This window comes from Saccharomycodes ludwigii, chromosome III, assembly GCF_020623625.1.
Source record: "Saccharomycodes ludwigii strain NBRC 1722 chromosome III, whole genome shotgun sequence".
In the NCBI taxonomy this organism is placed as follows: domain Eukaryota; kingdom Fungi; phylum Ascomycota; class Saccharomycetes; order Saccharomycodales; family Saccharomycodaceae; genus Saccharomycodes; species Saccharomycodes ludwigii.
In genome coordinates, this window is record NC_060202.1 from 1,063,887 (window position 1) to 1,079,260 (window position 15,374).

The 15,374-nt window shown below is 30.4% G+C and overlaps 9 protein-coding genes and 1 non-coding gene across 10 annotated transcripts; 3 read left to right on the top strand and 7 right to left on the bottom strand.

Annotated features, from left to right (window-relative positions):
* Positions 1–115: 115 nt before the first annotated feature.
* On the bottom strand, positions 116–188 carry SCDLUD_002722. The gene has a single exon. It is a non-coding gene; the product is annotated as a tRNA-Ala (tRNA).
* A 477-nt stretch (positions 189–665) lies between these two features.
* On the bottom strand, positions 666–1,754 carry PEX14 (Pex14p; the record flags this gene model as incomplete). The annotated part of the gene is made up of 1 exon (XM_046077409.1): positions 666–1,754. The coding sequence occupies one exon, from the start codon at positions 1,752–1,754 to the stop codon at positions 666–668; it is 1,089 nt and encodes a 362-aa protein (XP_045935168.1).
* A 379-nt stretch (positions 1,755–2,133) lies between these two features.
* On the top strand, positions 2,134–3,015 carry LYS5 (holo-[acyl-carrier-protein] synthase; the record flags this gene model as incomplete). Its single annotated transcript, XM_046077410.1, has 1 exon — positions 2,134–3,015. One exon carries the CDS (start codon positions 2,134–2,136, stop codon positions 3,013–3,015), a length of 882 nt encoding a protein of 293 aa, XP_045935169.1.
* A 382-nt stretch (positions 3,016–3,397) lies between these two features.
* On the top strand, positions 3,398–4,333 carry HEM25 (Hem25p; the record flags this gene model as incomplete). Its single annotated transcript, XM_046077411.1, has 1 exon — positions 3,398–4,333. The coding sequence occupies one exon, from the start codon at positions 3,398–3,400 to the stop codon at positions 4,331–4,333; it is 936 nt and encodes a 311-aa protein (XP_045935170.1).
* Positions 4,334–4,527: 194 nt separating this feature from the next.
* Positions 4,528–5,673, bottom strand: CDC43 (protein geranylgeranyltransferase type I subunit CDC43; the record flags this gene model as incomplete). The annotated part of the gene is made up of 1 exon (XM_046077412.1): positions 4,528–5,673. The coding sequence occupies one exon, from the start codon at positions 5,671–5,673 to the stop codon at positions 4,528–4,530; it is 1,146 nt and encodes a 381-aa protein (XP_045935171.1).
* Positions 5,674–6,128: 455 nt separating this feature from the next.
* AMS1 (alpha-mannosidase) lies at positions 6,129–9,665 on the bottom strand (the record flags this gene model as incomplete). The annotated part of the gene is made up of 1 exon (XM_046077413.1): positions 6,129–9,665. The coding sequence occupies one exon, from the start codon at positions 9,663–9,665 to the stop codon at positions 6,129–6,131; it is 3,537 nt and encodes a 1,178-aa protein (XP_045935172.1).
* Positions 9,666–10,344: 679 nt separating this feature from the next.
* PBI2 (Pbi2p) lies at positions 10,345–10,566 on the bottom strand (the record flags this gene model as incomplete). Its single annotated transcript, XM_046077414.1, has 1 exon — positions 10,345–10,566. The coding sequence occupies one exon, from the start codon at positions 10,564–10,566 to the stop codon at positions 10,345–10,347; it is 222 nt and encodes a 73-aa protein (XP_045935173.1).
* A 498-nt stretch (positions 10,567–11,064) lies between these two features.
* On the bottom strand, positions 11,065–11,652 carry YFH1 (ferroxidase; the record flags this gene model as incomplete). The annotated part of the gene is made up of 1 exon (XM_046077415.1): positions 11,065–11,652. One exon carries the CDS (start codon positions 11,650–11,652, stop codon positions 11,065–11,067), a length of 588 nt encoding a protein of 195 aa, XP_045935174.1.
* A 371-nt stretch (positions 11,653–12,023) lies between these two features.
* Positions 12,024–12,518, top strand: EXP1 (Exp1p; the record flags this gene model as incomplete). Its single annotated transcript, XM_046076998.1, has 1 exon — positions 12,024–12,518. The coding sequence occupies one exon, from the start codon at positions 12,024–12,026 to the stop codon at positions 12,516–12,518; it is 495 nt and encodes a 164-aa protein (XP_045935175.1).
* A 254-nt stretch (positions 12,519–12,772) lies between these two features.
* On the bottom strand, positions 12,773–15,250 carry UBP1 (ubiquitin-specific protease UBP1; the record flags this gene model as incomplete). Its single annotated transcript, XM_046077416.1, has 1 exon — positions 12,773–15,250. The coding sequence occupies one exon, from the start codon at positions 15,248–15,250 to the stop codon at positions 12,773–12,775; it is 2,478 nt and encodes an 825-aa protein (XP_045935176.1).
* Between the last annotated feature and the right edge of the window lie 124 nt (positions 15,251–15,374).

The window sequence follows — 15,374 nt, forward strand, 5'->3', positions numbered from 1 at the left end:
TACATATTTTATTTCAGGAAAAAAAAAAAAAACAAAAAAAAAAAAATAAAAAATTCAAACGGTACACAACAAAATTTTAACTTTTCGTTTTTTTTGCTTGAAAAAAAATATTAAATGGACGAGACCGGAGTCGAACCGATGACCTCTCCCATGCTAAGGGAGCGCGCTACCAACTACGCCACACGCCCAATTGTTGAAAATTAAATATAATGATTGTATTATATGCAATTATAATGCAAAACCTGCTTTAAGTGATTATCCCGTAGTTGACCATAAATCAAAAAGTCAATTATTCAATAAAGTCGTCCCACACACACAGACATCTATATATATGCTTTATTTTGAAGTCTGAAAATAGCTCAAATGCTGTAATTTTGCTATCATCATTCGTAATCTTAAATGGGTCTAAGAATCTAGGTTGAATCTTATTATATTTTTAAACCATAGATTAAATTTCTGATAACTAGTTATAGTCTCTCAAGGTAGTTTTAATTTTAGAAACTTATTTGGTTTTATTTTGTTACTAAAGATTCCTGAATGATACAAATGTAGTTGTAATATTTTTGTTTTTATCTTAGTATTATATATATTTGATGATAATAATGATAAGGCTAGGAAATACAAAATAAAACATAATAAAGATTATATACTTTCCTTCTTATAATTCATGAGGAGTTTTCATCACTTTTTTCCTCTTTTTTTTCCTCTTCTTTTTCATATGTGGAAGAAGTAATATCTTCATCAGGATCACGCATAATATTTAATTGCCACTCAGGAACATGGCTTTCTTTATTACTATTAACACCGTCACTGGAAGATGCCGCTTTCCATGCAGGCTCAGGTGATGGAGACGTACCGTTATTTAACTTAGGTTTCAGTTTCATTTTGGACAAAATGTCAGAAGCAGATGGAATCTCTTTTGGAGTCAAAATTTTTCGGGGTTCCTTTTGTTGAGAAGCTTCAATATCACTACCATTTATCTCAGGTAACGCAGAAGCTATATTTTTGTTTATTAAATTCTTCAAAGATGTCAATTCTTGATTAACTTGTTGCAAATCATGAATATGAGAATTTTCCAAGAAAAATTTATCGATAGTATTTTGTAGGTTTAATAGTTCGGCTTTCATTAGTCTGAATTCACTTTCTAGTTTTTCCTTAGTTGTTTCAGTATCCTCCAAGGCAGCACTTAATTCCTTTATGGTTTGGTCCAATTTTTCCAATTTTTCTCTTTCCAGGTTTTTTAAATCTGTCTGCTCTTTTTCAATATTTTCCAAAACTTTATCCAATCTACTAAATTGATCCTCAATTTCTGTTTTGTCCTTATCCAACTGATTTTGCTCTTTGGGTAATATTCTAGGCAATATATACTTTTTGGTAATTGAATAGACTCCATATGCGATACCTGCAGTAGTGGTTGCCATAACGAAATAATCTTTCCAGTCCCTACGTGGTAATGGTGGTGGTACAGCGTAGTATTCTAGAGGTATACGTTGGGGAATATTATCATTGTAGCTGTTGCTACTTTTATTATTATTATTATTATTATTATTATTATTATTATTATTACTATTATCTTGTCTCTGTTCTGATTTGACTTGATTTAAAGCCTTTGTAATTTGTTGATCAGTCAAATTTTTACTTTTTAAAAATTTGATTTTCTCAAGATCAGGGGCATTCTTAATATTTTCTTCTCTTAAAAATTCTAAAGCTGATTCATATAAATCGTGGTCCTTATCATTATTTACACTTGACATATTTCCCTTTGTAAGTAATGGATGGTTGGCGTATATATATATTTGTTCTAAATGCTTTCTTAATATATAAGGATGTCTCAACCGTGATTGTTATTAGACTGAAAGAAAAAAGAGGAAAATTTTAATAGATTGGTTGGTATCAAAGAGTAGAAAGCAAAATAAAAAAAGAAAAAAGTGAAAAAAGTGAAAATTGTTATAGATAAAAAAGAGACGGAAAAATGTTAAAACGCTGGTTAGGCTTGTATTGGCAATCATTTTAATGTGACATTTTTTTTTTTTTTTTCTTCTTTTTTTTTTTATATATAAAAAACAGATAAACAAAATTATCTTAAATCTCACTAAACTTTAAATAAATACCGTTAAATAACAAATAATTCTTATGGACCATAGAGAAATAATCCAAATACTAAACGAAAAAAAAAAAATATGTTTACTTATTGATGCTTCTAAATATGCAACTATATTAACAAATGATTCTTTTAAATTTGAAGAATGTCTAAGAATTATATCAAAATTAACATCTGATTTACGAATAATAAACAAAATTCTAAATAAAAAGTCTCCAAAAGATAAAATAACATCGTTAACAAACATTTTATTACAATTATATGGATGCATGCTTGCTCTTACAAACGGAGATGTATCACAGGAAAATAGTAATGATAAGAACAATATCGAAAGTAACAGCATCAAATTTGTCAAAGGTAAATATGGGAAGCCACTGCTAGAATCATCAATGCCAATAAAGTTTAGTATGACAACCGATAAACTGTTCTCCTCAATGTTTTTGACAAAAGGTTTAGAGGATACTGAAGTTGGGATCGATGTTGCAAATGTAATTAACTATTGTGGATCAAACTGCATAGATTTATTTAGGGATATTTTTACCGAGCAGGAATTTAATTATTTATCCACTTCTCCAAATGCTACAACAGAACTACAAAAAGCACGGTTATTTACCAAATATTGGTCATTTAAAGAGTCATATTCTAAATATACAGGCGAAGGTTTAAATTGTGCTTTCCAGAAGGTCAATTTCGGAGAATTAACTATAGAGGACGACACTACAATTAAAACCTATGATCTACATGACGATATTGGACTTGTGTTGAATTTTTATTCTAAATGGATAGATTCTAATCGAGTTTTGACGGTTTGCTACAAGTGCTCTAATGACCATAAAGACAACTATATAGTGCATAAGCGTATAGATTTAAGGGATGTGCTTAATTATTTAAACGGAGCCGATATTTTTGATTAAATTAGTTTGATACTTATGACATTTTATTAGAATAGATTTAAATATTTGTTTATTTATTGCATTTAACACTTTTTTTTGTTAAGAAGGAAGAATAAAATATTTATGATTGTATTGCTAAATAGTAGAAAAATACTTTTTTTTTTTTTTTATTTGTTCTTCAAAAAATCACCTTTTTTTTTTTTTTTTTTTTCCAATTATTGCTAGTATTTTTTCCTTTTTTTTTTTTTTTTTTTTTCCATTGTACGTAATATATTCTTCTTTCCATTTTTCAATACTCTTTTTCATTCCATATGTCTATAAACTCAATAAAAAATGTATAAAAAATAAAAAAAAACGAACATAAAATATAGTAGAAATAGATCCAAGAGACAATTGAGGGATTATGTCTACCAATTCAAATGAAAAAACTTTGTCTCATTTAATAGGTGGATTTGTAGGCGGTTTAACGTCTGCATTAGTTTTGCAACCATTCGACTTACTAAAAACAAGAGTTCAACAGACTGGAACAACAACAATCTCAGAATGTATCAAAAATATAAATCATCCTTTAGAACTATGGAGAGGCTCATTGCCCTCATGCTTAAGAACTTCTATAGGAAGTGGTTTATACTTGTCTTCCTTACATTTAGTTAGATCCACGCTAGCCAAAACTAAACAATCGACATCAAAGGGCAGCAGCAGCACCGCTTTAACAAATATCAACATTAATAAGAGTAGCAATCTACCGAAATTATCACCTCAAGAAAATTTATTATCAGGTGCAGTGACAAGAGCAATTGTTGGTTTATTTACTATGCCAATAACTGTTATCAAAGTCAGGTTTGAATCCACATTGTACAATTATAAAACAATTAATGAGGCGATTCGAGATATCAATAGCAAACAAGGTATAAATGGGTTTTTTAAGGGAGTCGGTCCTACTGTAGCAAGAGACGCTCCCTATGCAGGGTTGTACGTTTTGTTGTATGAAAATTGTAAAACTTTTTTACCAAACTATATCCTTTCCAGCAATAATAAGGTTGATATAACTACTGGCAAATTCACTACTCCCGTGTCTACCTTAATAAATGCATCTTCAGCAATAATAGCAGCAACTTTAGCAACGACATTTACTTCGCCTTTTGATACAATAAAAACTAGGATGCAATTGGAACCTAAGCTAAACAAAACTTTCCTGAGTACTACTTTAAATATTATAAAGAATGAACATTTATCAAATTTATTTGATGGTCTATCTTTAAGGTTGATCAGAAAATCATTAAGTGCGGGCATAGCATGGGGCATTTATGAGGAGTTAATTAAAAGATTTATGGCCTAATAATTGGAGATACTTCTTATTTTTTATCTTTTTATATTCCCTGTAAATATTTAATTAGATCGAATAAACAGAATACACAATAGAAAAAAAAAAAAAAAATTCTATTTTTCTTGATAAATGTTATCTCATGAGTCAGTAAATATATATATATATATAGCCAAATTCACATTCACCCTATGCAGCAATGTATAATACTATTTCAAACATACTTTAGGAACACATAAAACACTATCAAACTTTCCACTAATCAAAGCCAAAGCTGCTAATCCTAAAAATGAATGGTACAAATCAGGGTCATTCGCATTGTTTTTCGCAAAGCCACCGAGTAGTTTATTTTGTGTGACGTCTAGTAAATATGATTCAACTGCTTTTAAGTCTACCAATGACATAAACGAGCCTTTTTCCATTTCATCACCTAATAATTCTAATGAATTCAAACACCAAAAACAATAACACGTGTCTGCAAATTTATTTTCTCGCCCTTGAAATCCACCGCAATCTATACTGTCGTACCATTCAGAGTCTGTTTTTAATTCGGAATCGTTAGCTAATATCGTTAGTTGCCTGTGCACTAGCCAAGATAAAGTATCGTTTTTCATTTCCGTAGTCGGTAATTTTACGCCTAATAATTTTAAAGTGCCCAATGCACAGCTGGTATAACCTGCATGCGGTTCAACACCATTACCAAACCCACCTGTATTTTTACAATAGCAATCCATAAAAATAAAATTCAACAATTTATCTGTATCTATCCATTTTTTGTAATCTAATATAGTTTTGCACCCACAAATATATAATATTGAAACGGCGATGTAACAAAATCTTAAATCAATACTGTCAACTTGGCTCCCACTAAGTCTATTGTTCGGATTGCCTAAAATATCTAAGTAGGAGACAAACCCACCAGTATTTTCAAGATCTTGGCATTTAGATACAAAATTCTTAATCTTGTATTTATCACTATCCTTCAAAAAATCAATTTCTTGAAGTATGCACAATGAAAGTAAAGAAAAAAAAGTAGCAGATAAATTTAAATTACTTGGTTTAGTATCTAGCACTGTTAAAGTGGGTATAAAGCCAGCAATTGCGTTTTGATCATTTTTATTATCAAAAATTTTAAATAAACTTTTAATTGTTGTTGAAGAACCGTTTTTTTTAAATTCTTGAACAAAGTTCTTATAGTCACCATCATTATCATATAAAATGCTTAGTCCGCTTAAGGAATAATATATCAAACCTGGTTTATAAACATCTGAACTTTGGTGAACAGTAGGTATTATATCCAAATATCTATTAAAATATCGTATTAGTTTTTTTTTTTCCACTCTAGGATCATTCATTATTAGTAATAACAGGTTATGTGTCAACCTGAATAGGATTCTATCTTATTTATTTATTTATTTAACAAATAACAGCGACAATAGGCGTGGTAAATTTGATCTTGACTCTAATCTTTCGCCAAAAGTTGGTGTTTTTATTTTATGTTTATATTTTAAAAATCAATGCAAAAAAAAAAAAAAAAATAAAAAAAAAAAAAAATTGTCTTCAAGTTCCAAGTGCTAACGGGATTGTCAAAGTTCGGATATCTTATCAAGATTTTTTGTCCCGCAAGCTTATTATTATTAATATATAACATAGAAGACAGAAATTAATCTGCATTAGATATAAACTTAAAAATAATGATCAGAAAAAAATATAGAAACTAAAAAAATAAAAAAAAAAAAAAAAATTAAAAGCCAAGTGCTCTTCGGAAATAAAGATTTAGTGTCAGACATAACAATGACAATAATACCTATCAGCTTTTCCTTAATTTAATAGTCTTAAAATAAAATTTAAAACTGGCAATTTCAAAAGGTTTTAATTTTATTTTGATACGATTTTCACCATGATCCACACATACCTTCGAATCAAGTGCAATTTCCAAATTGTCAACCCTTTCCACAGCCTCGATTTTATAATAAGGCTCAATATAGGCATCTACCTCACCACCCAAAGGCTCATAAACACGAACAACAACGGATTTTAATGGCGAATCTTCATCACAATCTTGTTCCTTTAAACTATATTCAGATTTATCCTTAGAGAAATCGTCTTCCCCCCTTTTAATACTAGATATAACAACATTCAAATCCTCACTGCTTTCGCCGTTTTTGAACCCTTTAGTATCTACCCTAGGATGCACAGGCTTTATTTTGAAAAACTCGTTGTATGTTTTCAAGTTTTCCAACGGAATATGCTGCATGTTATTAATATGATATTTATTGAATTTAATAGCCTCATTTACTGTTTCCATGCCGAGCTGTCCCTTGTGTGGCAACATAGCGTACTTTATTTGATGATACCCCATATCAGCATGTGCATCTGGGGCTTTGGGCGATCTTAACAAAGACAATCTCATTAAATTACCATGTGTAGCAAAGCCATACTTTGAATCGTTGATAATCGATACACCTTTACTATATTCGGAATAGTCAGCAAATTTATGATGACACACTTCAAATTTTGCAGTATCCCACGAAGTGTTATAATGCGTTGGCCTTTTGGTAATACCAAATTGGGTCTCATAAGAACAATAATCGTTGTTAACATTGACTGGAAATTCTACCTTCAAAAATTTATTGCATTCATACCAGTTTTCAACAATAGTATTAAATACAATCATTTTTTTGTCTAACGACACTTTGGTTGTAATAAAACATTCTTTATCTTTTGCACCACTTTGGCCACCACAAATCTTGAATTTAATAGTGACTTTGGCTTCTGCTTCATTGATATCCACGGATTCTAAATTATCAACAACCTTGTAATTGTTGACATCATACAGTTCAGTATCCCATGCCTGCCAATTTAACGGTTTATCATCAAATAAAACAAACTGGTTAGCCCCGCTTTTATTTCTTCCATGACTTAAATCTAGGTAATGGTACTTGTCATCACTAACATCCACAATCAATCCAGTAACTTTATTAATTTCAACTGTTATATGGTTATTGCTCAATACTATAATGTCAGGGTTATCTTTCTTAAAACCCACTTTATTGACAACCTGCTTTTCAACTTGCTGATGTCCATACATCTTTGTTCCAAAAATGAAAGAGTTCCTATAATCGTAATGAGAAGCATAAGATTCTTCACAAAGCCTAAACGCATTACTATTCTTGTCAATCACAACATAATCGTCCTTGGATTTGATATCTAGTATAATATCATTGCATAGTTTATCGCACTTGTCCAAAACAGCTTCTAATTTAGGAATTGCTTCATGTTTATAAACCATTTCAATACAAGAACCTGGTAAAACATCATGGAACTGACATAATAAAACATCTTCCCACATGGAACCAATCTCCTTAACTGGATACTCGTAGTTGTCCGCATTACCAGAAAGAAATGTTTCAGATTGATTACATTTTTTTGTACAATCATCATCAGCAGCAGCAGCAGTGTAACAATTCAAACTGTGCCAAGTAGCAAATTTTTCCAACTCTAGCAAAGCATGTTCAGAGTATCGCATCAATTTTTTCAAATACGCCTGTGTAGTGTAAGTGCCTCTATGGAATTCTAAATACAACTCTCCAGACCAGGTGGGCAAGTCGCAACCATTATTTGTTTTTCTTAAAATGTCATTGAAAAAATCATTTACATTGAGTTGTTCACAACTTAACTTAGGCACAGCGGCATCGCCCAATTTATTATTTAATCCTCTGATACGCCTCATTTTCTCTAGCATTTCATCAGTTGGGCCACCGCCACCATCACCTTTACCATACAACATCAATCCGCTTGGATAACAATACAATGATTTATTTTGGGAGTGAGTTCTTACGACATCACCAAAATGGGCATCACAGGTGTAAGTATTAGCAGGTGGCATGTGGGTTAGCAATTGAGACCCATCAATTCCACGCCATTGAAAAGTGGAATGTGGGAAAGTGTTGATGTTATTCCAGGATAATTTTTGGGTTAAGAAAAATTGAATTTGCGATAAGCGAGCAATTTGAGGTATATTCGAGGAGTAGCCAAAGGTATCTGGAAGCCAAAAGCATTTAGAGATTAAGCCGTCAAAATTACGAATTGAAAACCTTTGACCATAAAAAAATTGTCTACAAAGGGATTCGCCACATGGCATATTAGTGTCATTCTCAACCCAGGTACCCCCGATTGGAATAAATTGTCCATTTTTGATTTTAGGCACTAGCTTCTTGTTAAAAAAATCGGGATGTTCAACCTTCAACCATTTAAATTGTTGGCCTTGGGATGCAACAAATCTATATTCCGGATATCTATCCATCAAAGTAACTTGAGAACTCCACGATCTAACAACTTTCCTTTTAGTTTCAGCAAATGGCCACAACCATGCAGTGTCAATATGGCAATTACCTAAGGCAAAAACTGGAGTGATACTGCTATCAGTGTCACTGTTGTCGTTGCTGCCACTGGAATAATGGTTGAAATAGACTTTGGAAGAATCAATATCAAAGCCAAGTAATTCTTTTTTCAACAAATCTCTACACTTGTTAATTCCATGATCAATGCTATCTTCTTCCCGATTAAAAATATCCATAACTTGATTACAAATCATTCTTGCTTTATGTTTTTGCCAGGAATTCTGTGACCCTTCTCTTGCAAGGTCACTGCAAATCCAAAAATCATAAAATAAACTTCTAGCGTCCCAATTTGGCAAGACCAAATCGGCCTTTAGTAGATGAAACCATTTATTATTATCGGGCGGGTTAATGTCCCCGTTAAACCCACATCCAAACATGCCATTGTTGCCACACTCAATAAAAAACACAAGTTTATTCTTGTTCAACTCACTCCTTTTGGGCAATGAATATTCAATTCTTTCACCTTTGCCTGAAAACGAAGTAATTGGTTGAAAAGTAATAGGGTCAATAAGCAACCCTTCATTTTCACAATCAAATTGAAAAGTCCATTGTTCATCATCGTGGGTAAATGGGATATTAATTTCTACTCTAAACCAAGTGGTGCTCCAACTTGGACCAAATGGTTGGTTTTTAAAACAAGATTTAAAATTTTTGTTGCTAAAGTCGTTCGCGTTACCGGCATTGATTATGGATTTCCAACTTGGCCTATTATTTGGATCCGTTGGATCATCTTCGTTAAATGGAACCTGATAGTACTGTATAGAAATATACTTTTCATCATTTGTATCATTTAGTGATGAATACCTTTTTAGATCATAGTAATCAGATAAGTAAGAGTATTTATTGATATCATTGTTTTTAGAAATAAACTGTCTTAACCTGTCTTCGTATATATGATCTACAGGTTTAAACTGGGGATCTTGATTTCTGAAAGTAGCAGACATTTCAGCTATCTTTTTTTATATCTTATCTTTTTTCTAGACTTTTTTTTTTTTTTTTTTTTCCCTCTTTAATAATTAATGCGAGCTGTGCGGATGTATAGGAGTATACATGAAATAACAAGAGAAACAAGAAAGCTCATCATAAGTTATACAAGATTGAACAACATTTAAGCCAATTAAAAGTAATTTTTTTATTTCTAGTTAAACATATATATATATATATATATATATATATATAAATGTCATAGTTGTTAATGTTTTTCTTTTTGATTTTTTTTTTTTTTTCTAAAAAAAGAACAAGTTTCTGATCTCCAATTTTCCCGCCCCCTTTTTTTTTTTATATTTTTGGAATATTAATTTACGAAAAAAAAGAATAATAACAATAATAATAATTAAGTAATTAAACGAGTTACAAAAAAAAAGGGGAGAAAGTGGAGAGTAAAAATAGATAGATAAATTCACGCCTCCGCTCCTATGGAACAAAGCCATCATAATCTAAATATTTTTATTACCAAAATACAAACAAAGTTAATTCATCTTTAATAATTTATTGCCACTTATATTGTTCCATTCTATATCATTTGTTTTATTAATTCCTTTTTATATACTATTATTATTATTATAGAGTAGATGGAAAATATGAAAAATAAAATATCAGAATATATAACATTACATACACAATTCAATTAGTATGGACTTCTTTGTCTTCTTCAACGTTTGCAATGTCATTGGAGTGACCCTCCTTTAATTTATTAATGTGCATATGGTCAGGCAATTTGACAGTAAACCCCTTAATTAAATTAAATTCATGGGTAATAGAACCACCTAATTTGTTAACGGATTCTTTAAACTTTTCTGCATCGGCGTGTTCTTTTAAAGTAACAATAAATGATTTCTCAGTCATTTTTTTTTTTCCTTTTTTTCTTTTTTCTTTTTGTAGTATGATAGTTGTTCTTAAACCGCAAGTACCTTAACCTCAAGTGCTTTATTTGAAAATGATAAATAGGATTTTAAACCTCTGAAAAACACACTAGAAAGAAGAGAAGGGTTTTAAATTGTAAAGGGAATAGAAAGAAAAGAGAAGAAGGGATGAGAAAATGGACAGACATAAAGAAAGAAAAACTAAAAAACTAAAAAAAAAAAAAAAAAAAGAAAAAAAATAGAAACCTTATTGTATTTATATACGAATTTTATTTATGTAAAATTAAAAAAGGCTAGTTTTTATTTATTCAATTTATTATTATTTGACATTGTCTTTTTTTTATTTTTTATTTTTTTATTTTTTATTATTAAAAATGTGTGGATGTATGGGTTGTATGGCTCTTTTTCATTTTATTTACCATTTTATTTTGCCACTTAGCGCTCTTATCCACCCCCCCCCCTCGTTATCGTAGCTATATTTCTATTTTAATTTATACTTACCATTACTAGCTTGTTTTAATTCATTATTTAATGTATCAATCATTAAGCTACCATCTCTTAAAGATACCCAAGAATTATTATAGTAATCAAATCTGTTAGGACCACTTAATGGCGAAGATAGCCATATTTGCTTGTTGGGTGGTTGTTTATTAATAACATATGTTCCTAATGGTGATAACTCTAATGTTAATACTCCTTGTGTTAACTCTACATCTGGTATTAAATCGGGTGATTTTTCTGATATATCTTCTAATTTCTCTAAAATATCATCCAAAAATAAATCACTTTTTTCATCGTAAGCTTCCATTGATAATTCCATTATTTCTTGAGGCACTTCCCGACCTGTGGTAGAACATGGAGCTGCCGATGGATTAGCGTCAGACTTGTTAATAAGCTCTGCATTACTAGGAATACTTGTACTAGTTGAGTAATGACTATTTTTATTTTTATTACAGGTATTTATTAAAACGCTTGATCTAGCAGTGGTCACAATACTACGAAAATTTTGTTTTCCTAACATAGTTAAGAAAACCCTTGATTTTGTTGTTACTGTTCTTATCATGGTCATTGTTTATTGCACAAATCTTTGGATTTTTGTCGGAAGAAATGTGTATGTTAGACAGATCCTTTAAGATTTTATTTCATTTTTTTTTTAACTTATTTTATGTTTACTTATATATAAACAATATTAAGTAGGATTAAATATAAACAAGAAAACTCGGATATTTAAGTCTATTGTCCGATAGAAAGTGAAAAAAAAAAAAAAAAAAAAAAAAAAGAAGAGTTCAAAAATTAATTTTTTAATGCAAATATATTTATATTTACAGTTTTAATTAATTTTTTTTTTTTTCCATTCAATAATTTCTATTCTCAATAAGATTTATTCGTAAAGTTTACCAAAAACAAAAAAAAACAAAAAAAAATATTCATATAATAAAAATGAACATTTTCGTATTTTTGATTGTATTTTTAATAATTTTATTCATTGTACTAGTTTTACCAACTCTCTCCGGCCTAGGATCGTTCCATATCGATAAAAATGCATTAAATGATATTAAAAACAGAAAATCTCATAGAACTGGGTCTTTGAACGAGAAGTCTAATGAATTTGGACAAGAACAAGAAACTATCAATAATAAATCTATTTTTAGATCAAAACCATTAAAATTCAAAATCAAACAAGAAGAACCTCCTCAAAACCAAGAACAATCATGTAACGGAAATAGTAATTCTTTCGATAATAGATATACAGCAAATTCTAGAACTGGATTAAAAAACCGTGTTACAGCAAAATACAATTCTGATCCAAATGCTTTTGATTTTGAAGTTGACGATTTAATTAATGAAGATAGGGACCTGGAAAAAATCGAGCAAGAGAAAAGATTTGCTCAAATTAAAGGTAAAGAAAATGAAATATTGGAAGAACTAGCGTAAATACATATTCTCCTCCTTTCTTTTCCGTCTTTTAAAGCAATTTATTTAAATAGAACCTTTGGCTTTACAATGTTTTTATCCTTTAGTTACTTTTATAAGATAATAATAATAATAATATAAAACTATATTAAAAATAAAAATGATAAATGTGTAATATACTAAGTTGAATACATATTGATAAATGACAAAAAAAAAAAAAAAAAAAAGAATACACATAAGGCTACTTTAAGTAATCATTATTTACAAGCATTTAATTATTCATCTACTTGTATTTTAATATCATTTTCACCACTATTTTCCTCATTCTTTACAAATTCTTCTTTATTCCTGTGTTCATCAGTTTCAGTGTTACTTTCATCATCACTATCTGCAAATTCATTACCACGTTCCTCCTCCTCTTGTTGACGCTTTTGTTCCTCCTTAATCATTTCAATTTCAATTTCTTTTTCTAGTCTTTCTCTTTCTATATCATCGTTCATTCTTCCAGTTTCTTCGTCGTAATCATATTCATAAAACAACATAAAAACACCAGGAGTAGACAAAACTTCTTGTTCATCAACAACATAAGCAGTTTCATCGGATATTCTCCACCAACACCCTCTATATTTTCTAAAAGCAATATAATGACCATAGTTATGCGTTCCATAATGAACAATAACAGAGCGTAAACAATATGTTAATGGACCAGATGGTACAGATGTAGATAATGAACTGATTGTTGGCATATTAATTTCACTAATGCTGTCATCATCATTATCATCACCATCATCTTCCTCCTCCTCTTGAAGTTCAAGTTGTTGTTCTTCAGTATAATCTTCATCAAACTGTTCCGCTACGTTGGTGTTATTAGCAGGAGTAATTGTGTTACCTAAAGAATCAACCATTAATTCTTCCTGTTCCCATTGTTGCCTTTGGTTATTGGTATTATTTGTCAAATCATCAGCTAATGGACTATATTCAGTGGCGATATTACGACCTGTGTATTCTTCTTCTTCTTCTTCATCTTCACTGCTATCTTCAAATTCCCTTTCAAACCTGTGGTGTAATCTAGCATAGTATTCGCCACCAACAGCTTCATCCTCACTCGAAGAAGAACGTTCATCTGTGTGTTTTTTAGACATTGGCAACCTGGCATCTAAATTAATTTCATCTGGAGAACATGTCCATGAACTCAAATTCAATCTACTTTTAAAAACAACCCTGGAATTATTTTTTCTAATGGCATAGGTGCGCATATCAAAGCACGATCTATTTATGTGAATCGATAGTAATGGCGGTGGCCTACAAATCAAAATCTGTTTTGATTTTGAGCATTTTTGAACCATATTATCTGTTTTCAATTTTTTATATATAGAATCGTCAATGACCTGTTTACTTAAAACTTTATTAATTTCATTCAATCTAGCTTCAATCAAATTTTTCAATTTTTCAGGGACATCTTTGTTTTCCAATTCTTGTGACAAATGCGATTTAATTGCAAGTAGTCCACAACGGTTACATTCAACACCTTCTATGATTTCAGGTTTACACCATTCATCCAACAACTCAGATAATTTTAAAGTCACTCCGAATTTTTCATTGGGTAAATTCAAGCTTAACCCAGAAAAGACACTGTATCTAATACCACCATTCTCACCACATTGTAAACAACCAATACGCTCGGCACTTATACCGTCTACCGGTGTAATTAATTTGAACGGAGTGAAAAACTTTTTTTCATCTCCATTACCAACTTGAGCAGTATCATTCTTTATGGCCTCTTGCTTCCTATCAACAAGATTTGGATCTATTTGGATTGTTGGAATATACACGGTACCAATTTTGGACAATGAATCTTGTGCCATTAAGGCGTCTTCGGGTAATTTAAAAACCGGCTCTTTTTCTATTGATTGAAGTTGTTTGCTTTTCTTTAATGGCTCATGGTTAACACTCTTGACGTTTTTTTCCAGTTCTGTTAGTATTGTCTGGAAAAATTCTTGTGCATCTTCTTGATCATAGCCCAAAATAATATTTTTATTTGGCGCTTTACTCATTGTTTTCAACAACTTGTTAGTTTTAAAATAAGGTCTGTTTTTATAATGCTTAGCATTCAATTTGTCCAATAAGTCTTTTAAAGCTAAAGTAAATTCAATATTAATGGACTCATCTTCATCAAACAATAGTGAAGATGAATATCTCTTTTTCTTTTTCTTAATTTTTTTGGATTTACCATGTGATTTTTTTTTATTTTTGGAAGATACATGACTTTTATATTGTCCCTTATTATCAATTTCATTTTTGACTGATTTTGTGTTTTCCATAAGGGTATCTTCATTAAGATTTCGTTCTTGATATGCTTCCTTAGCATCATTTGGACCATCCCTTTCTTTATTTCTACCATTGCCATCATTATCATTATCATTATTATTATCATTATTATAGTCATCATCATAATTATCATCATCATCATCGTCATCATCATCGTCTTCGTCGTCTTCATCATCTTGAGCCCTCTTTATAATTTCATTATCTAAAAATTCCATTAATTCTTTAGAAGATGCTAAACTTTGTAACACACTATTCATGAAACAAGTATTACCCTCATTGACTAGACCACCGATATAGCCACCCTCATGTAGTACAATAGTACTCAAAGCTGTACTGTAGAATGATTTATTAGTATTATTTAACCCAGAAACATTTCTGAAACTTGAAGTTAAACGGGAACTTGTAGTACGAATAGTTTCCATCATTTTTTTTAAGAATCTGATGAGTTTATATGGATTTACTAATAAATAAGTGAATGATATACAAAACACTAAAGTTTTCAAATAAAAGTAGCCAGAATCGATGTTGTTGTTGTTATCCCACTGTAAT